A 22,970-nucleotide genomic window follows, 5' to 3' on the forward strand; every position below is an offset into this window, starting at 1 on the left:
CCAGTTTCCTAGAGCCAGCAACAGTTCCAGACAGCAATACTCCCAACTCTCCTGCTACAACAGACAAAACAATACTGACAGACTGTTCTGTGAAACCATAGACTGTATACCAGAAGTGGACATGACCAATTGGTTTGTGGAAGTGTCGAGTTTGGCATTTTGTTCACTATCTTGGTTTTTTGGAACCAGACATCACGGACCCGACCATATTTAGACTAGCACGTGGGAGCTAGCTAGCTTGGTAAGGCAACCAAAATGTTACAATTAACTGTCATGAACTGAATACACACTGAGAAAGCGTCAAAGTTATTAGGCAAAAACACCGACAGCACTCATAAACAGGTTTATGTCCTGTTAAATACGATTTTTCAGTGGTGCAACGTAAATGTACACAGTGCAGTTTATAGGAGTTGCCTCAATCCTGATTGACAGGTTGCTGTGGTAGCGACCAAAAGCACAAGCTGTCGTCTGTTTTCCTCTAACATTGGAACATAATTTACAAAATGAACATCATGCTGTATTAAAGAAGACTTGAAACGGTTGAGACCATAAACGCATTAGATTGTTTCCAATTTACAGAAGGCTGTGTATAAACACTGGATTTTGTTTTTTCAGCGCACACAGAACAGACAGCTTGCAAATTGTATTGGTTAGCTTTCTCCATAATTGCACCACCTTTAAAGTTTGTAGTGTGTAAAGCTGATGATACACGGAGCAACTTTTAGAGCAATGGTGCTGGGCAATGTTGCCGTCAATGGTAATGAGTAAAGATTACTACCATAATCCCCTTCCCCCACCCCGCCACTCATCCCACCCTGCCGCTGTCCATTCAAAACATAGTCGGACTCACCAGCAAGATTGCCCAGCAACATTGCTGAAAAAGTTGCCCAGTGTATCATCAGCTTCAGTTTTAATAGCTTCTAGTGGTGAGGGTTGCGAATGGCAAACCTACAGTCTATGATTGCAACCAGCGGCTCAGGGTGCATTAACGTGCTCCTCGGATGGTCCTATTTGCCAAGTTGTGAAGTTGTTCTTATGACTTCAGTGTGTGTTCAACATGGACGCTGCTACAAAGATGTGTTTGATTAGCATTATCAGAGCATATAAACAACACGCAGACATCTAGTTCACTCTACATGGACAGCAAACTAACCGTTATAACTATATCACACAAATAATACCTGTGGGCCTCCATATGTCCAAATTTCTCTTCTTACATCTAATAAACGAGTCGACTACTACTACTACTAACATTACTTGGTCTTCTTCTTCGTATGTATTCAACGTAGTGACAAAACCATAGACTGTATATAAAAATGACAAAACGCGCTCTGTAGAGCCCTTTGACCGTGGGCTACTGTAGAAACATGGCATGGTCCATTTAAGAGGACGCGCAGTGTATGTCGATATTAATGGCTCTTTCTAAGGTAATAAAAACACAAGGTTCATTATGTAAAGTTTTTATACACCACTGAAAACACAGCATAGGTCCTCCTAAATATTATACACTGAGCCTTTAAGTATGCTGACATCTCAAATAGTGACGCCCTTTACGTACAGACTTCTAGCTCACATTGTCAGCTCATAAATATGCCACAGGCGGTTTGTTTAAGCAGCTCTGTCATTTAATTTACTGACAATAATAGGATGAACTTCAACTAACTATGACACCAAGATGAGATGTTGAGGACACACAATGAGAAACATCCCCTTTGCGTTCAAGAGACAATTTTTATATCAAGCGAGACGAGAGAACCCTCAAGTAACGTTATGTGGATATATTCTGGAGTGTTGTAACGTTATGTGGATATATTCTGGAGTGCTGTAACTTTATGTGGATATATTCTGGAGTGTTGTAACGTTATGTGGATATATTCTGGAGTGTTGTAACGTTATGTGGATATATTCTGGAGTGTTGTAACGTTAGCTTTTGATCACTTAAAACTTGTCACAAACTCACGTCGGTAAGTTTTCAGATCCCATCACTACACTCTGAATGTAAAGTTTACCTTCGCCATTTAGTACAGAGTACACACTGACTGAAAGAGTCAACGAGTCAGAAGAAATCTTTGGTGCAGCCCTACTGCCAGAGGAAAATCGCAGCAGAGACATGACAGCTAACAGTGGTTAGCATAGAGTGCTGCGACAAGCTAATGGAGGCGATGATGCTACACACACCGGAAGTAGGGTCCAATAAAGTATCTTTTTTCTTGCTTTTTTTATATAGGGAAGTTAGTACGAGGACACATTAATAGGACGCGATAAGCTAATGTAAACGGTACACTATATCTCAGGAAAAGGACATTTCACCAGTGGCCTGGCTTAGTGAATCTTTATGTGTAACGTTATTTTTAAAAGAATAACTTACGCTAGGTCAGAGATTTTATTCCGTGCAACGTCAAACCAGCCCTGTCGTGCTTTTATTATGAAATACCGCACCGGAAGCTGTGTTATTTTTGTGGTTGCTCTGACAGGTCGCCCAACGTGGAGGAAAGGATGTGGGTTTGCTGACATCTGCAAGCCAGAGGTTTAACTGGAAGGCAACCGGACTCACGAACAACGGCCTTAGAAACCTCGAAGCAACTCCGAGACATGTAACTTATTGTGAAGGTAAACTCTGACAAGCTTAGCTCGTATTTTCTTAAGAGAAATGCGCCTTTGTAACTGTTATTTACCCTGTGTTGAAAGTAGTTTCCTTGCTGGCGATGTCGGTAACTTATAATGCATTCCTGACTTCCTTGCTTGTTTACCGGTGAAGTCACACAGTCGGCGCGGCGGTTTGACAGCGAAGTTGACTACAGCAGATTTACAAATTACCGACAGGCGAATATTTAGCTACACATAGTCGTTTATCGTAGATGTGTCTCTTTGGAAAGTAGAGATTTGGCATTATTCTTCTGAGTCACTGCTGCTCCAATCTGCACGGTCATTAAGAGATCAGATCAAGCTTTCATCCTCAGCTGACTTTTAAGACAAACTGTGATCTTAACATCAATTAGACGAGAAGACCTGTTGCTCAACTTTGTGTTTATGACTGCAGGCATACTCCTAACAGCCAGGGACTCACTTACTTAATTCTCTATCCTATATGTGAAACCTATTTCCTCACCAACCGACCGAGAAGATAATGCCTTGAAGTTATTTCAATAGATAGCGCCCTCGAGTCATTTCTTTCAGTATAGTTGTAAAAGACACTGACTTTTACTTTTGCTTTCAAGTGGAGTATTTTTTTTTTTTTAGCATCCGATCTGCTCAAGTAAAGCCGGAGAAGAGAAGCAGCATTTGTAAAAGCTCACTGTTTTATAGCACAGTTCAAGTCTGTGTGGGTTTTATTTGGATATGTGTCAGAGACGTTGTGATGGGGGAAAAAACCTCCTCACTACCCAGCTTTTAAATGAAGCCTGCCATCAGTCATCGCAGCCTGGCTCCTTTTAAACACTTGCTGTCAGCATTGTATACACAGAATGTTATCAGAAAAGAGATGTTTGTGTTGTTGTGAAGAGTCAGTGATCCCGTCTTACAGGTCTTTTACAAACTGAAAAAGGCCAACCGGTTAGTGGGGAGTGTTCCTTTGTCAACTGGTGTTTGTATAACCTGTTCCACTAGTACTTGTTGGATATTACACACGTTCTGGCTATTTGTACTTCCGAATACTAAAACCTCAGTGCTGACATCTGAGAATCAAGTGACTCCAACGTCAAGCCTAGTTTGTTTCTTCTGTATAACTGCAGCCAGTCTGTATATGTTAATTACTGGCCCATCTTTTTCATTGCGCTCTCTTTTTAAAGTCTTGTTAGCGTGACGGGGTGAAACATGCACCACAGATTACAGCCTGGGAAGCAAAGACAAATCTTATCACTCGCTTTTTTGTTTCATTCCCTCTTAGCCAAAAAGTGGAGCAGGATTTAAGCTGCATTTTAGGCCTCTGTGCCCTCCTGCTCGTTCCAAACAGCTACCCAGTAAGGCTATCAGATTCAGAGAGAGTCTGAGGTGTGATGGACAGCTAATAAAAGGGGGTTTTGTCTGCAGGCGTCTCCATTTTGTAACCTCAGGACTCCCGAGTCGTCTGGCCAGGGTCCAGGCTGGAGTGAAAGGGCTGTGTTGCTGCCTTGAAGGACTCAGCAAAATGTAATTGAGTTTTTCTACCATAGATGTTTAGACTCTCGACTGGCACACACCCTTTTTATTTGACAGCATTTTCTCTGAAGTTACAGAAAGTCAAACCTTTCCCAGGATTAACCAGTTTTTGCAGAATTGGTAAATAACCATCATTGTGCTCCAGAAGAATAAGCACTGCTGGTGTGTGCGCGTGCATCAGTATTGCTGCTAAGCCTGTCTGGCACTGGCTGGCACAACTGTAAATGGCACCCTGCTCTAATATTAATGCAACACAATTATGTGATTACATTTAATTCAATGTCAACATAGCTAAGTGGTCTGTTTTTACCGCAGCCCTCTTTCAAATCCTGGCATGCTGAGCTGATCTGTCAGACACAAATGTCTAAATAGCTGTCTTCGTGTGTTCACAAACCCAAGCTAATCCTATTTTTAAATCAAGAAAAAAAAAAGGTTTCTATCCCACCCAGGTTTTTGGGCAACTACTTTTTGTTTGGCTCAGTGGAAGGAAAATGAAGAACACTTGCTTTTGATACATTGTATAGGTTAGGAACATTGCAAAAGCTTCACTGACAATGTGAATCATCAGGTCAAAGTTTTCCAGAACAATTTTAGCTGTAGCTGAAAGTGACATGATATGATCTTTTGGACAAAAGACGGGGGTGTTCTTACAGCAGGAAAGGTGCTGTGTGAAGTGGCTTAGTGGAAACCTCACATGAAGGTGTAAAAATATACAGCAGCACAGTTGTTCTCCGCATATAAGATTCATTGTGATGCAGTGTGCCTAAAACTGCATCCTTTGTAATGAAGTTCATCAGATCAGAGTGCATAACAGACTCACTTTATTCAGCACATTAATGTACTCTCAGCCATAATTTAGCCTCTTCCGTCTTTGCAATTTGTATGTAATGAGCATCTTAAGGCAGCCCTGAGCATGCGATTATATTTATGATGTTGTTGTTGATTACTACTGGTCTGGTATATTGGAGCTTTGTCCGCAGGGCGCTTGTGAGGCAAGCATCTTTTTTTGGGTGTAAGTGTTTTTGTGAATAACTTAATTGTGAGAGCTTTGATTAGAGAGTTCAGCCTTGTAAGCAGTAGTTACTTAGTGCTGTGTTTGGATTTGTCTCACAATACCTACATGTTTCTGTTTTTAAATTAATCCTATGTCTCTTTCTGTTCTCCAGAAGCTTGTGTCCTGTAGGGCACCCCAAAGCTCAGCTTGTCACGGTGCCTCCCTGGGGCTTTCTATCATGAGGGGGCGTTGCTCTCGAAAACTGGGCGTGCTGGCCAAGGCAGGCTTCCTGCTGTGGCTGCTGTGGCTGGGCTACCTTCTTTTAGCCCGCTCTGCTCTCCCTTCCTCTTCCTCTGGAGAGGAGGAAGACAATGACCACAATCTCCAGGCGAGGCAGCTCCCTATAGAGGAGAGTGGGGCTGATGGGCAGCTGGCTAGGCCTCTCTACGTTAAGTCTCCACCAGACAGTAATGCACCGGGAGAGTGGGGTCGGGCCGCACACCTAAACCTCAGCCCTGAAGAAAAGAAGGAGGAGCAGGACAGTGTGGAGCGCTACGCCATCAATATCTATGTCAGTGATAAGATTTCCCTCCATCGGCACATCCAAGACCACAGGATGAATGAGTAAGTAGAATAAAAAGGCATCCTAAACACGAATGAGCCAATAGTCCGAAGTTGACTAAAATAGTTTTCTTGAAAATCACACTTTTTTATTGCTTGCCATTTTCTTTGAAGTTCCAGCCAAAACATGCAGTGTATGTATCTCTGGCCTTGAACGCTGCAGAGGGAGTTGATAGCTGTGCTACAACTGTGTCAGGGATAAATCACTCAATAGAGATTAAGTTGAGCTCTTTACTGGAATCAGTTTTCCACTGACAGTTTGAAACAAGGATGGAGGCTCTCATGATGCATTGCAGGGTTTATTGAAGCTGGTGCGAGCAGCTCTCTGCCTGAATGGATTTATTCCACCCAGAATTGTTGTGCACAGCTATTCTCAGCTCATCCTCTGTGATGAAACACAGAGTGTGATGTATTTTATTAGTAGTTTTGCCTTCCACCGCCCTTTGCCTTATCCCTTACTGGCTCCCATCCTAATGAAACCCAGATTAAGTGTGTCCATCAATGTGGTGGAAACCATTGATTGTGTAAACGCTGTGTGTTTTTGTTTTTTTACATGCCCTGGAGTGCCCCAGTTAAGCATAGATTCTCTTTAGCAGTGGATTCATGATTACATCTAAGGATACATATTCTCAATTGCATTCAGCATGTCATGGTTCGACACTGAACTGCAGACACAGAAAAATGAATCTCAGAGGTCGCCCCGGTGAAACTGTAATAAATCATTTTACCAGCGGGATGCCTGCATATCCAAAGGTAGACTGTAAAGATGCTTTGATCTTCTCACAGGGCTGAGGAACTCGCCGGGAAGGTTGAAAGTCAGACCCTGTGCTTACGCAAGGGTAACATTCAAACAACATATCATTATCTCTCCTGCAGCTTTATAGCATTTCAAGGCAGCATTTTGTTTTAAAACAGTCACTGCACTTTTGTCACTTTTATGACGTGGCATGATGGGACTTTGCGCTGGCAGGGAGACATTTCTGACAAGTGCACATTTTATTTCCTTTGCTTGCTACCTTTTGGTGTTTTGGTGACTGGTTCTTGTACATCTGATGTAAGTGGTAGTACAGATGCAGTAAGGAGTGAGCTGGCAGGGTTGAAGTGGGTTGCGATTTTGGTGTCAAGGAACTCATGTGCTTCTCCGTCCGCCTGCCCATACCATGACGGAGGTGCAAGACACAGTGGTGCTCAGTGCTATTTTTGCATGAACAGATTCTATTCATAAGCTTACAGACTTGTTTTGTGGATGATATGTCAGCTAGTTCTACTTTGATAATGTTTTTATAATTATACACATGTAGCTGAGCTGTGAATGACGTCCGGCATTGATCCGCCAGTCAGCAGGGTTGGGTATTGAGAACTGGTTCCAAGTTGGAACCGTTACCAAATTGCCAAGAACCTTGCATTCGTTAAGACATGTGCATTTTGATTCTGCTTATCGTTTCCTAAGTTTTTTTGCATATTGCAGTCGTTCTGAAACTGCAGTGAGCATTTTATAGTCCATAAAAGTACTTATCTGCCAGGACCTGCTTCACGGACCTACAACAAAGCATGCGAGAAGAGAGTACTTCTGTTTACATTCCTGGACCATGGCGGACCGCAGCAAATGCTCCAAAGTTTGGCTTATCTAAAAAAGAGAACGACACAGCAAAATGTGTCTGTGTCAGTGACGTCGCAGACACAGCTAATGCTAACGTCACACACTCAGGTATAAAACACAGATGAGTTGACGTTCACCTTTTATAGTGAAAGTAAACGAATGATGACCACAAATTATTCCAATATATATTTTCCTTAGATCCTGTTTTTATATGAGTCTCCATAGACACCCCTCTAGTACAGAAACTCCTTTCCCTTTAGCCATGGGAAACTGGGATTTGATAAGAACCAGATTTGATAAGTAGACTCGGAATCATAAGTGGTGAAATGAAATTGAAAGGACACCTAACCCTACAAGTCAGTCACCAGGGCGTGAGATTTAATTTGAATCCTTCACAGAAATCAGATGGTGCATGTCTCCTTTTGTTGTTGTGTGCTGCCGTTTCTGTTTTTCTTTATGCATAGCAACACTGTAAGCAAATGTGTCACGTCCTCTCAACCTAATTTATTTTAAGGTGGTATTGCAGTTCTGCACCTACTCCATAGTTGCATCACTTTCCTCCAGTGAGCAGGTTTTGTGGCAGATTCACTTTAGACTGCTCTCTCATGATTGGCTGTGACTAGGCTAATGCTAGGGCATAACATATTTGTTCTAACCCCAACCCACTTCCAACAGTGTCATAGTTGTGGGTTTAGCCCCTGGCTACAAACTTACCAGAAGTAATTTAGCCTGTGTCAGTGTTTACACTGTCAGTGTTGTATGCCACTGATTCATAAAAATAGAGCTCACAGAAGGCTCTCTTTCTCATGTTTTTTTTCTCCCTCCATGCCTCCTTTGTTCTCATTCTCTCAATTTTCCAGTTTTTCACTTCAATTTTCCTCCAGTGTTGCCCTGTCCCCCCTCTCTGTTCTGCTCTCTTCTCTGTTTGTTCAAGTTTCTGTGGTCTGTCCAAGAGCACTGCTGTGGTATGTTGCTCACTGGTGTGATACCCTACCCACCCCCATCCATATTTCTGCTGCTCGTTATTGTTTTAATGACTGCCATCTGGATTAAGACCAGACACTCCTCCTGCCTCAATAGCTGCTGAAGCCGATCTGGCCATATGAAAAAAGTATGTACTGTTGCTTATGTGAACTGTGTCTGTCTCTTCCCCCACCCCACCCCGCCCCACCCACGCACACAAACACACCTCAGATGCCGAAGTAAGAAGTTTGACTACCGGCATTTACCCACCACCTCTGTGATCATAGCCTTCTACAACGAGGCCTGGTCCACCCTGCTGAGGACAGTTCACAGTGTCCTGGAGACCACGCCTGCCATCCTGTTGAAAGAGATCATCCTTATTGACGACTACAGTGACCGAGGTCTGACCCTCTACACTGATAAATAAACTAATGTGTTATTTCTTTGTCTGTAAGAATAAAAATGAAGGGAAAAAGTCTTTCAAGCCCAGGAACAGAGAGGACTGACAGTCTTGGCCTAGTTCAGTAAAGCGGACAAACCAAACCTCAGTTGTGCTCTGATGTCTTCGCATTGACAGCGTACAAGAGAACGAGTCGAGCAGCAGTCTGCTATATATAGAAATAAAGATCCTATCTGTGGGAACAGTGAATAGAAAATGTCCCCAGATTTGTTCCAACATCAATAAGAACAAAAAACATCCTCAAAAACCTGTTAGGACACCTTATATTAATGACGGAATTAGGTGCACTTGAAGGATAGCAGACTCTTATCTCCAGGCCCAAAACAAAAAGGCAAAACAAGAACTACTTCATGTATTGTATCTTGAATGTAGCTGTGCAGTGTCAGCATCTATGTGACACAGGTTTGAAAATCTGCTTGGAAGTTCATCTTGGGAAAAGTATGTGACAAAATAGTCTCAACTCAAAGGTCAACTTACTAGCTTTTCTGAGCTTTCGACCACATCTCACTGTCTCCATCAGTGAATGGAATATGAACTGATTTCGGTGGACCCCTGCTAACTCTGAATGAAGTCTTAGAAACTGGATATAGGAATAGCTTGATGTCCATCTGTCTTAATGGAATTAGTATTCAGTCCCAGCTAGTCTGTATATCGGAGACATTACGCCATGATTACTTCAGTGTGCAATGAGCTGCCATGACATCATTTCCTCTCCTCTGACCACCCTGCCTAAATGCAATGCTAGACATGCCACTCCCCAACCAGGACGGTGACTTCGGCCAGACAGCGACTGGAGGACTGACAGCTTTCTCTCATGTTTCCAACTTGGTTGAACAGGATCTTGCATACCAAGCCTTGTATTAACCTCACTTGCCCTTAGACCATAAAAGGAGTGCTGATGACACAATGTATGTTTTAATGTGATGTACTCACAAGATAAATGTGCAATAAATATTAGTTACTGGTATTTCACATAGCATTACATAGCACAACAGAGGAAAGGGAAACAGAATATTGGACCTACATTCATTGGGTGGTGACAACTCCAAATGAATGCCATGTTTGCTAAAATGTTAGCCATTAGAAACTTTATAAGCTACTGGTTGGGCAGTAGCTGTTTATCTCTCAGTTTGCTTTGTCTTTTCTTCTGTCCTCTAGTGGCCAAAATGTTGGACGAGGAAATAACGTTACTTTAATGTTACATGGATGTGTGTGTGTGTGTGTTATGACAAATAGGCTACCTGAAATCCCAACTAGCTGACTACATCAGCAATCTGAAACGTGTGCGACTTATCCGCACCAACAAAAGGGAGGGTCTGGTCCGGGCACGTCTCATCGGTGCCACCTATGCTACTGGTGATGTACTGACATTCCTTGATTGCCACTGTGAGTGCGTCCCTGGCTGGATTGAGCCTCTGCTGGAAAGGTGGGTTGATCATATTAGATGGGTAACAGCTTTCTGAAGATTTAAACTCAAAGAAACTTTTGTGTTTTGTATTTGTACAAAGGTGAAAGCAACACCAAATACTAAACCAGTTTTGTGTTTTTGTCTTTTTTTCCCCCCTCCCCCTTTTTTTCTACACATTATTGGCCATGCTGGGTGTTTAGGATTGGCGAGAATGCCAGTACCATCGTGTGTCCTGTGATCGACACCATCGACTGGAACACCTTTGAGTTTTACATGCAGACGGACGAGCCGATGATCGGAGGTTTTGACTGGAGACTGACATTTCAATGGCACTCAGTCCCAGCAGTGGAACGCAAGAGGCGCAAGTCTCGCATCGACCCCATCAGGTGACAGTATGATACTTAACAATGTCTACTCCCACGGGAGATCACTTTATCAGATTGGCACCCACCAGTGTAGAGAGGTCTGCTCTTAAAAATGTGATACACCTCTCACCCTTTCTTTCTTTCTTTCTTTCCCTTTTCTCACTTTTCGTTAAAAGTGTTTGGGCAGCAAAAACTGCTGGCCGAAAACGCACCAAAATTGGCACGTAGGTTGCAAATTCCACCACTACTCAGGCAAAAAAAATGACCATAGACCTCATGGTGGCTATAACAACTAACTTTGCGTTTTTGCAATTATCTCGGAAACTGCTTCATTTAGAGTCAAACTTCTTTCATCATTTTAACCTCTGGATTCATCTGCATATTTGCTTCAATGGTCTTCTGCTCCAAAAATGTCAAATTATGTGACTTTTTATCACTTCTCACAAAAACCTATTTTTGCAAACTCGTCCCAGACGGTTTTGCCAATTGACCTGAAACTTTGGCAGGATCATCTACAGATGTCACTGATCAAAAGTTATCAAAAGAATTTTGATACGTCAATCTGTTTTTTTTCCCATAAATTTTTACTTTTGTGTATTTACGTACAATTTTACGTAAATGCCCGTAAATCCAAAGTTGGCTTAAGCTAATGTAACCAAACTTGACGAGTCCGTTCAGATGCTCGGTCCAAGCTTCGTTGAGCAGTCCTGGGATATTCTTCCACTAGGGGGTGCTACACTCGCCAAAATTCATACCTCACAATTCGCTGCATGGATTCAAACAAAATTTGGATTGTACAATCTAGGGTTACTACTCATTTGAGGCATAAAATTTGGTAATGATTGCTCAAACTGGGCGTGGCTTATTACAAGAAATGTAAATTTCTAGACATTTCTCATTCCAAGCTTCAATTAATCGACGAAAATCACCCGTACGTCCTAGAAAGCTGAAATTTTTACAGCACATTAATGAACATCTACATCTCCACAAGTCTTTCTTCAAACGCTACCAAAATCGACACAGTTGTTCTGTAGATGGCCGATATGAAGTGTCACAAAGGATTTTCAGATTGGTCAAATGGTGAGTCTGCAGTGATATTCAGTATCTTGCCATAACTTGTGATGTCACTACCTGAACTTGTGAGAAGGTGTATGGAAACAGCCTCTCACCAGTGCCTCAGCCAGTGAGTCACCGACTTTGGAAATCTGAAGTTCCAGGGTTCAAATCCCCAGGTGACTGAGTCAGACTTGCTCAAATAGAGGTGTTCAGATCATAGTGAGTCTAAGATCTCTATTTTATTTGGATCCCGTGACACTTTCTTCTTATTTTTCTCTGCTTAAAAGTGTTTGTGCAGCTTAAACTTTAAATCTTGGAAACACAGAATGCTGCAGGTGGATTGAACATGTCACCAAGTAGTCAGGTACATATAATAACACTTTCTGATCTCGAGGTTATGCTGTAAAAATCAAGTTTGCGTTTCCCCAATTATCTGAAAGTCCAAATTATTTCATCACTTTAATCTCTTAAGTCGTCTGCGTCTGTTCTTCTCCTCTGAAAATGTCAAATGTTGCGTTTTTCACGACTTGCTTGGATCCCGATTATTGCTGCTCGCGGCTATATTTTATTATTACTTTATTACTTCCTTACTACATTTCCACTTCTATTGCACTCTAAGAATGTTTGACTGATGTGTTACTTGGGTCAATAAATCTACATAATCAGGGTGATTTATTAACTTTTGTTAATTTTTAACAATCCCATACTGAAAACATTTGTTGTATTCTAATTATCAATCCTCCTTTTAGTTTTGTTATACACACATAATACAGTAATAAACAACACAAACTGTCAGAGATATGGGAATACAATCCACAACTTTGTTATCAACTTTTAGTTCACCCTGCCTCCAGGTGAAGCTGCCACTTTGCATGAAATATTGTGTGGGGGAGAGGCAGTGCTTTAATGATGCTGTGGGTTGAAAGGTGAAAGTCTGTTGCTCTTTATATAGTCTCTTGTGCTTGTGATCACAACTAGCTGTGGTGCATGATTTTACAAATTTATATTATGAAGTCTTTCCCACCAGACCTTGCAGCAACCACTACATGGCAAGTCAAGTCAATGTATTTTTAAAGCACATTTAAAAACAACCTCTGTTGAACAAAGTTCTGTACAAAGTAATGCAATTGCAAACAACACAAAAAAGCAGATCAATCAGATAAAAACATACAGCAATAATAAAACATCAACAATGACGAAACATACAGCAATAAATAGAACAGGACAGATAAGCATCAGTGTCCCTATACTGACTCGAACGCCTAAGAATAAAAATACATTCTAAGACGAGTCTCGTCTTAGAATGTAGTCAGGCATGATCTAATGAAAATGGGAAGTTCATTCCTTGTGGCCACACGAAAGGCACAATCTCCCCTGTCTTCAGTCGAGCCTGTGGAATAGCTAAAAAACAAGCATGATTATTAGCTTGGGTGTACATACTCTTTAAATGCTTCTTTTATTAATGTGGTTCACGTCTTCTTAAGGCGGTGTAATCGAAAACAGACAATTCACGTCTGTGGAAGCTGTTAGGATTGGAAAATGAATTACCATTCTAAAGTATTTTCACTGTTTTGCCCAGGTCTCCGACAATGGCAGGTGGATTATTTGCTGTGAGCAAGGCCTACTTTGAGCACCTGGGCACATATGACATGGGCATGGACGTGTGGGGAGGAGAAAACCTGGAGCTCTCTTTTAGGGTGAGTTCAGTTCTCCTTCAGTGAGGACCACTTCTTTTACCTATGCCACTTCGCAATATGAGACCAAAGAACGGCTTTTTAAAAAAAATATTGGGAAAACTGATTCATTCAGGTTGTTTTCTTTTGAATGAGATAAAGAGTAGACAGAAAAATAAATTAATTGAGGTTTATTTTCAATTCTTTACCAAAGAAAATATTTTTTATGGCCTTTGATTCATCCATCTAACAGCAAACAGTCTGTGGGTAGCTGATGTGAGAGCGACACATGTCAGTGTCAGATCACTTGTCAGCCATGACACCTGAAACTGCACCCTGGTATTGGCTGATGTGATATCGGTGTCGCTTTTCACTTGTTTGCGTCAATCAAATTGGCACAGATTTTAAGCTATGGGTGTGTTTGTAGCTGGAGCACACAAATTGTGTGTGCATGATTGAAAGAGTGTATGTGGTTTCAGTGTGAAGACGAATGGGTTGTTTTCCAGAGTGATGCGTGGTGCATGTGGAAGTAAAAATTCCTCTCACTGGGGACTTTTTTGCCATACATAATTTATGTTTATAGAATTGATTTTCAACCTTGTTTTTGGAGTGCTAAAAAAATATGGTGCGGGGAAAAACGCCTGGTGAATTAAGATGGAAGGCACTGTCGTGTTTGGCTATGGATATATGATAATGATTTCGCCTTGTGTAATTGGAACATAGCTCAGCCAAGTATTAAGAAAGACCATGTTAACAGCCTTTCATTTTTTAAGGTTGTAGTTTTTTTTCCCTTCTTGTTTTTCCGTGGTGGAAGATCAAGCAATTATACAATGTAAATTTATACTATAAATCAGAGCTGTTTTCAAATGCACTCTTATGACTCACAAGAAGCAGGGGTTGGATTTTCATGGTGAGACTGTGCACAGCTTTGTTCATCATTCAGAGGGGATCTCTAGCATAGCACCACAAACATCATCATTTTATTTGTATTAAAATTTGTATCCTCCTTCAAGGAGACATTTAGGCTAATATGTATGGACACAAATAGTATACAATTTAATATGTACTCAAGGACAGATCAGGCAGACTGCTTGCAATCTTACAAATTACCTGGTGGTTTATTGGCAGGTAAGTCAAACAGACAAAGTTCACAGTTGTTGTCACATCATTTCAACACATGCGGTTTATAATAGACCATGAGCTTGGTTAATAAATGAACCATTTCCTGCTGATCCTGCTGATGTGTACATCATTGTAACAGCCCACATGGAAAGATTAACAACACTACATGCTGCTGTCTTTAAGAGTTCATTGTGTTCAACCACAAAAATATAGAATATGTATTCCAAAAATACTTTAAAAAGGAATGTTAGGAGGTTAATGGAAGATCTAATCTTAAAAAAGATGTCATGTGTTCAACCTCCTCAGGTGTGGCAGTGTGGGGGTAGCCTGGAGATTCACCCTTGCTCTCATGTGGGCCATGTCTTCCCAAAAAAGGCCCCTTATGCACGGCCCAACTTCCTCCAGAATACTGTACGAGCTGCAGAGGTTTGGATGGACTCTTATAAACAACACTTCTACAACAGGAATCCTCCAGCCAGAAAGGTAGGACAGTTACAAATAAAAGGAAAAAAGTATGTAAACAGTATGTCTAGACAGAAGCAGGAACACAAGAAGCTGACATTAGAATACTCCCAGAATCATATGTGGAAAAACACCTTCTCTTGACACTGAACCCTACAGGAATGCCACGTTACACCTAACAGCACCATGTTACAGGGCTGCTTACCTTTGATGTTAGATTTAGATGTTTTATATGATATGATTTACCTACTTAGATGTCAACATATGATGAAACACTGTCCGTCTGACTGGGTCAGGCGTATGTGCACGTACCGCGTGTGCTGTGCCTCTCAGGTTCTGAGTATTGGGCACCATCAAAAATTCATGTGTCTCAGTTTCACCTATCTGAAAAAAAAGTACATTATTAATGTCAGGGATCTTTGATCAAACAATAAATTACCTGGTCAGGGGGAGATTGAGCACAGTACTGCAAGACCAGATCACCAGCTGCTGTCATAATATGTTAACAGACTGCAGAGCTATAGACAGTAATCTTGGAAATAGTGCGTCATCCATTTTCATTAAGTGCATTTAGTTACTTGATGTTCAGTTTTTTTTTTTTTTTTGCAATGTTCAAACAGATGGACGACCAGTTTACTGTCTTCCAGATTTATTATAAGCAGGTTCTAAATTATTTTCCCAAGAACACCCAGCAGTCATTGTTACTGAGAGTCTGTGTCCTGGATTTGGAGATTTATTGTAGACTGGTTTAGATGTATTAAGAGTTATCACAAAGGATTAAAAAAAGGATTTAAAATCTTATTTATTTATTTGTTTTTACGAGAAACTGCATTCTCCATTGTTCATCTCAGCAACATGTTCTTTGTATTCTGATCTTGAAACACTAGCTGGGGCACTAAGTTTGTGACTGAAATAGTTTAGTGTATCTGTGAGACCCAATAGTGACATTTCACCCTCATGCAGTGCAAATATTTAAGGTGTGTGAGTGTTCTGGACTTTGAGTTGCTTAAGGCGGAGTTCCCTACCTCTGCAAACTAAGCTATCTTATCACCTGCTACTTGGTGATGCCATTAGGTTATGGTTGTTTAGATTCATGTAGGATTCAGCTTTGATATCCAGGATTTAACTATTTACCTTTACGGGGTGATTATTTGTTTTTTTACTGAAGGTGCCTCAAATATTGAATTAAGTTAACTAGGCGTGTCCTTGATAAACTTTAGCAACCTCGCCTGCCAGTGAAAGACATCTAGATCCACACCGATTTTGGAAAGGTGTTCATTGTGTGCTTATGTTACAGGAAACCTATGGGGATGTCTCAGAGCGACTGCTGCTGAGGGAGAGGCTGAAATGCAACAGTTTTGATTGGTATCTGAAGAATGTCTACCCTGAACTACATGTACCTGAGGACAGGCCGGGCTGGCACGGGGCTGTGAGTGTTTGCTATGCATATCTGTATTCCTAACCAGAGATCATTTCCTGATTTGCACCAGCCTAGTTACTGAAGTGAAAAAGAAATGGCATTGCAGTTGTGTTATGTTTTCTTAATTCCATTTATTTTGAACCTGAAACTGGGTGTTACGCTGGTGCATGATATAGGAAAGTTCTGTGTAATGTGATAAGGATGGACAAACAAGACGAACAAGTCTTTGAAACACATTTGGACTGGACTCAAGACCATTATCAGCCAGACAGCTGGTGGATTATTCCAACAAAATTCTTGGGTGGCTCAATGTTGGGTTTTGAAATTAATATATTTCAGCCACCATGATGTAACCATTGTGTCTGTATGTGACCTTACAGTTGGACCTGCCTGTAGAGAATAAAACCAACAAGAGAAACTACAGCATTGTATTTTTTGCTGATTGTTACTAACTATGTATTCTTCTCTTCCTGCCAGGTGCGCAGCTCGGGGATACACTCAGAGTGTCTTGACTACAATGCTCCAGAGCACAGTCCCACAGGTTCCCACCTTTCTCTGTTCAGCTGCCATGGCCAGGGAGGCAACCAGGTACATTAAGCAATCCACGCTTTTGTTCTGTCTTTCTCTCTTGTGCACGTATTTTCTCTTGTCAATGACAATGTCACAACCTCTCTTGGCCCAGTGAGAGATGTAACTGAAAATGTCAGCGCTTTCTGTTCACCCCTAAAACGAGCTGCCACAGTTGATTCCCGCCAGAAAATTGCTCTCTGCTGCTGTGTCCAGCACGACTTGAATGTAATGAAGGGAAAAACTAAGTTTGGTATTGTATCCACATATAGCTGAAAATAGTGTGCAATTCAATCACTGGTACTTTTAAACTGAATACCTGCCAACAAAATTGATGGATGATTTAGCAACCAGCAGATTATTTGTCTGTGAGGATGTATATTTAATGTTGGAGTCAGACAATAGGCAGAGTTCCTTTCTGTGAATCTCCAACCTGCTTCTATCTCTGATTACCCCACTGATGCACTGCATCAGGTGTCTCCAGTCACAAAAAGCACCATGTGTGACTGAAAATCAATGTTTGAATGGCTCCCCGCTGAAACAAAAACCTGAGGGCCCTCCACCTGCCTCCCTCCTGCTCCCCCTTTCCTGGCCCACATAAGAACCACGTTCCATTTAAAAGATACATGAGACTCCCAGGCAGAATGAATGGCACAGCCTGGGTAAATAAGTTTGAAGCCAGACACAGGGGCCCCGGGTGAGTCTTTTAAATGACCATTACGGGCCCCGAAGCACCTGAAAGATGTATGAGATGTGAAGAGAAGGATGGGGAAGTATGAAGATTGAATACCTGACCCTACGTTTAACAGGTAGCCTAGGGAGTGTTGTATCTTTTGTCCCTATGGGCCTGCATGTTGAAATCATGTTTGTGTTCACGTCTAGCTGATTGAGAGGGCCAAGGCCCTGTCTCTGCTGATGAGATCCCTCGACACGCACGCAGACATGGTAGCTTAGCCAGGACTTGATCCCACAGCAGAATAAGAGGAAAACATCCTGTAATCCCAGGAGAAAAAAACATGCCAAACTGCCCTATTGTGCCTGTTGAAAGGCTTCCCTAATAAAGAAGAGAGATTACGGTTAAAAGAGAGATTAACCAAAACAACTGGAGAGGAGGCAGAGCAGTGTTTTAATCTCAGTGACTACTCTCCGGTTGGAAAAAGTAATTTTATTTGCCATGAAATCAAAGACACACACATTCATGCTGTATATTCAGAACAAATAACCACGTAACCGTGCCTCTCTTCTGCTGCAGTACTTTGAATATACATCTCAAAAGGAGATCCGTTTCAACTCAGTGACAGAGCTGTGTGCTGAAGTACTCGAGGGGCAGACGTCCATCGGCATGAGGCACTGTCCTAGTGATAGAGAGCTCAAACCCCCTAGCATCATCTGGGAGTTCAGAAAGGTAGGGGTTCACACACACATTGCACTCTCTAAGGACTAAATTTCACACACATTCTTATTCTACCTCTAATCGAAATGTTCTCCTTAAATCCCCTCAGGACGGGACCATCTACCATCCCCACTCAGACATGTGTGTGACAACCTACCGCACACCAGAGGGCCGCACAGACGCACAGATGAGGCAGTGTAATCCAGGAGACAAAAACCAGCAGTGGAAGTTTGAGTGGTAGGAGGAGGGAGAGAGGAAGTAGCAGGGAACCTCAAGTGACCTTGTTTTACCATAGTGCAATTACTAGAGTGGATGTCTTCTTCGCTGCTCTCAATTCTCTCCCAGTCTGCACTCAATCTGAATGGGAATGACGAGCAAATAAAAAGGTGCTGAAAAACTTTAAGCCAGCGATTAACCCAACTCGGCGCTTTTTATACCCATGTGAATGAGAATGAGAATTGCAAGGCGAGGGTTTATTTGGTCTTTTTAAGTAGAGACCAGCTGAACTTAACTTAACTGACTTTTACTTTGGTGTTGCTCTCATCCAAGTGCCTCTGCAACCAAAACAGAGTCCAGTGCCCATCTGCAGTCTCATCATTGTTCTGTGTTCTGTCATCTAATGCAGCACCTTGAAAGCGGTGAGGCTGATTTGACTATCCAGCATGAAGTGCCTTTCAAAGAGATTGAAGAGAAAGTATTTCCTAGAAAACCACGTGCAAAATCAAGCTGCACTACAAAATGTTTCCTCAATGTGCAATTCATATTAATTAGCCTTGTTAAATCCTCATGCTTTGTTATTAGATGTCAAAAAAATATCCAATTTAAAGATGGGCTGCTCAAAGAAGATGCGCCAGGAATGTAAGGTCAGCATCATGTTGCCCTGAACCAGCTACTTCCTAACATGCCCCATCATGTGAGAGGAAAGCGGTGGAGAGAGAGCACTGCGGTCAAACTAGACTGCTTCTCAACTCTTTGACTGTGGAACCAGTTTCATGGTAGAATGCTGCCTGAACAGGACTTGAAGCATCCATTAAGCATTTGTACTAAGTGCAATTTGTCCTAGAGGGCTTGTTGAGTTGACAGGAATGTTGTAATCTATTCTTCCCTGTTGTGTAAAACTAAGAATACCCTCTAAACTCATCTGTCACCGTGCCTTTGATAGGTCCTGAAAGAATGTTTGTGCCGAACTGAAACGTGCCAGTGGATGTCAAATGTATTTAGAACATTTAAAATGCTAAAAAAAACAAGGAAAACAACACTGGCTTGATGCACTTGATTTTATTTAGACACAGAAAGCCTTAAAGGTAGCGACTGTTTAATTTAATCCTTCAACTTGGCTGTGCCAGACCGTTTTGTTAAGACTCCTGTGTGTAAACTGTACTTGAAATGGACACTCCTGTTTGGATTATTTTTTCCCCCACCCTGTTGGTGTTCCTACTGGGATCCAAGGACCAAGAGATGCAGTGTAACTGTTGTTGAAATGTTTGTTGAATAGCAGCTGCATTTGCAGAGGACTGCTTATCACTAAGCAATGTTTGGTATCTGTGGTCCTTTTAAAGTCACGAATATGAGATATTCATGCTAGTCAATGGATACAGTAGGTAAACATGTAAGAGTACTTGTGTTTTGTGTGACGTTTTGTATATAATGTTTGGTTTAAGGGACCAGAGAGGGATAGAGCTATCGTAAAGCACCTCTAAAACTACTGATGATGCAAAAGGGATGATGATGATTACTTGATGTGAAGGAGAGGGTAGCCGAAATGGGATGGGTGATTCACAAAAGATTGGAGCTGTTGGGATAATCGGAAGAATAAAAAACTAACCACAGATGCGCATTGTCATTTTCTTTGTTTTATTTCACTCAGCTCTGCACACAGTATGTTGCACAGTGTCAGTAATGCTACAGCAAACACTTTTTTCTTATCTTTGCTGTTTGCTGTTATAAGCAATACAGGAAAAGCGAAAACTAAGCTGCAGTAGGTTCATTACCTGTGCCTTTTTATTGTGTGAAATCACTGGCATTTACTGACAATCTTCCGCAGCAGCCCACTCACACCTTCCATTCAGACAGGGGTGGCAGGATTCAAAGTCATTTGGCCCCACCTACTGGTAGGAAAGCAAATATCACTCACTACTAATGGCAGGCCATAGTCCTGATACTGGCCACAGACTCAGGAGAATCATTTAAACAGGTGGACGGTGGAAACTACTGAGACCGAACAATGTGAGATTACATTAATTTTTTTGCTATGTTGTCCACACTGTTTTCTGAATGTTATTCGTGTAAGTCAGATGTGCATCAAATGGCATATTTCTGAACTTTGTCCTTCTTCCACATGTAATGTAGTAAACATTTATACTCAAAACAATTTTAAGTCATAAGATTGTTGGACCCTCAAATTGTTTCTTGTATCCAGGAAGATACATACATTTGAAAGACTGCAGGGAAGATCAGTAAATGTGGAGGCTTAACTTTATAGGTAAACATTGAGGTGGGTTGAAGAATTTTACCCATGTGACTTTTATTGATCAAGTAATGAGGCAGATAAACAAGCACAGGAAAACAAAATAGGAAGGACATAAACTATTTATTTTTTTTATTGTATTGTTTAGGTTTGGCTGCAGACGAAATAAATCGCACTAGAGAATTAATGCTATGAATAGTAAGCTAAATCCTGCTGCATCTGTCCTTTAGTGACGTGCTGCATAAAGTTCAATTTTGCCATCCTTTATTTCCTCTTCCCCCAGCGCTGACTTTTTCTATTTCCTTTCAGGAATCTGTGAAATAGTTGGCTCCACTTCAAATATGGGTGTCTCTCTAATAGAAATACCTCTTCATACATTACAGGAATAGCTTGGCGGTATATGTTGGTTTCAATCCCTTTCGTGTGCTACCTTATTTATTTCCTTTTCAGGATAGATTCAGTAATTTGGCAACTTTCAACCTCATTCCCTGTAGGTCGCGCTTCTCCGCAGCGGTTGCACTTGCTGTGTTCCACATCCGTCCGTCCAATGAGACTGTCGCAGTATTTGGGTGAAACAAACATTAAAGCAGTCATCCACCTTCATGCCACGTATTCTGACAGTTTAGGTGTGGCAGACAGGACCAACCACGTGTCAGAGAAAGGTTGATCAAGGTTGGTTCCATTGAAATGTAGGCTATTCATTCTCACTGGTCCAGTAAATGCTTTGACTGCTGTGTTGATTTTTTTTTGACATATCCGTTTACATTGTTTAACCTATAACGTTTTTTAATGTAAGCAATTTGTTTTTATAGCAGTCCTAGTGTCTTCACTGAAAAAGACTAAATGTATTTGAGTTTTTTGTATCTATGCCAGCCTTATAGCCTACCTGCCTGTAGCTGAGTTACAACAGGGAGGATGATGACTTTGCCCAAAGGTGTATATGCAGCTCATGATTGTTTTATTTTACTGTTAATAGCCTACATTTGCAACAAATATCGGTTGCATGGAAAATTTTATCCATCATCCGGACTAAATGAAAACGCTCTCATGCATTAACCTTAATATTGTGTCTCTGACAGACACGGCGAGCCCAGTCTACCGTGGTATATTACAACACTCCGGCTGACTTGTTGCCTTCCCGTGTCTCTTTGTAGTTTTGACAATATGCGTACTCGATCAAACAGTATGCCACTCAAATTACCTTCTCGCCTTCAGTGATCGACTTAATTATTTAGCATTTTAATTTGCTTAAACATACATTTTGTGTCAGATTTCATCTTTGGTGTCAAGAGTTTTCATATCAGTTTCATATGAGTGACAACTGGCCGCATATGAAATACCAGCAAAGACCACCAAGTTAAATGATTTCTAAGCTTGGGTCCTGGGTTCTCCCAGGGTCACTAAAGGGGTTTCAGAGGGCTATAGAGAATATACATGGTTATAATTGTTTTTAGTCACGTTAAAGGGTACTCTGATATGTTTAGGGATTATAACGAGTTTTGAGGTAGCCTATACAAAATGTTAAATCTATGGCTGGTGTAGGCCAGTGTTATTAATATCAGCTCACTGATTGATTTTAGGATAAAGCAAACGATAGTGAAAATAAGTCACATAGCCACCCGAATTGGCCAAGGATTCATTTGCCAAGGATTGTTTGTCTTACATAGGCCTATATATGTATTGTTTATTTTAATCCTTAACCTTTTCTTCTTATTATAGGCTACACGGCCTACACATTATATTAGTCTGTCCACATATGTAGGGTTTAGGTCAGAGCTGGGAGATTGTTTAGTGCTTTCCTTTAACTGTTCCTCTCTTCTCCTTGAATGTTCATTCAAGGCCGGGAGAGGATCTCTGTTCCCCAAAACATTGAAACCTAGACTGTGTAAATGATTATGCATCCCTTTGCTTGGTGCCAGACGATAGTGACTGTCCTTGGAGACTGAACCTCTGGCCCAGCCGATTAACGTTGTAGTAGCCTACTTCTCTGTCATTCTCTTTTTATTAATAAATTCTTCAGACAAAGGTTGGTTGTTACTCAGTTATTTGCTTAATCCCTCACCAGCAATATACAGTCATTAACAGTCGACTCAAAGTCTTATATCTCAGGCCATAATATTTGTCCGGTCCCTTTTCTTTACCTGTCGCTTTACCTGCTTTGGACTTCGTCTTCATCTGTGTGATGTTACGGGAGCTAATACATCCAACTCCCGGTTTAAATATATCGCCTTCAGTTTAAATTTGCGAGGATTGCCGCAATAT

General features: G+C 41.4%; 1 protein-coding gene across 2 annotated transcripts; it reads left to right on the forward strand.

Annotated features, from left to right (window-relative positions):
- The first annotated feature begins 222 nt into the window (after nt 1-222).
- poc1bl (POC1 centriolar protein homolog B (Chlamydomonas), like) lies at nt 223-20,072 on the forward strand. Of its 2 annotated transcripts, none has more exons than XM_038725699.1 (12): nt 223-241; nt 2,475-2,610; nt 5,304-5,755; nt 8,547-8,716; nt 10,012-10,201; nt 10,384-10,569; nt 13,184-13,301; nt 14,706-14,882; nt 16,159-16,290; nt 16,759-16,869; nt 18,101-18,253; nt 18,351-20,072. In XM_038725699.1, the coding sequence occupies exons 3-12, from the start codon at nt 5,370-5,372 to the stop codon at nt 18,480-18,482; spliced, it is 1,755 nt and encodes a 584-aa protein (XP_038581627.1). In that variant the 5' UTR covers nt 223-241; nt 2,475-2,610; nt 5,304-5,369; the 3' UTR covers nt 18,483-20,072. The 2 variants fall into 2 exon arrangements, with proteins under 2 accessions (XP_038581627.1, XP_038581626.1); XM_038725698.1 differs by lacking the exon at nt 223-241 and adding an exon at nt 1,662-1,964.
- Nucleotides 20,073-22,970: the final 2,898 nt, after the last annotated feature.

The sequence above is a fragment of the Micropterus salmoides genome, unplaced genomic scaffold (assembly GCF_014851395.1).
Source record: "Micropterus salmoides isolate LMB-PRFRI ecotype aquatic unplaced genomic scaffold, ASM1485139v1 Ms_hic_scaffold_17, whole genome shotgun sequence".
Lineage (NCBI taxonomy): Eukaryota > Metazoa > Chordata > Actinopteri > Centrarchiformes > Centrarchidae > Micropterus > Micropterus salmoides.

What these genes read in the sequence shown, in the direction of transcription:
- poc1bl (XM_038725699.1), top strand. Translation starts at nt 5,370, where the DNA reads ATGAGGGGGCGTTGCTCTCGAAAACTGGGCGTGCTGGCCAAGGCAGGC. An exon ending in GGAATCCTCCAGCCAGAAAG is followed by an intron (nt 14,883 to 16,158) that starts GTAGGACAGTTA and finishes CTTATGTTACAG; the next exon opens with GAAACCTATGGGGATGTCTC. An exon ending in TCATCTGGGAGTTCAGAAAG is followed by an intron (nt 18,254 to 18,350) that starts GTAGGGGTTCAC and finishes AAATCCCCTCAG; the next exon opens with GACGGGACCATCTACCATCC.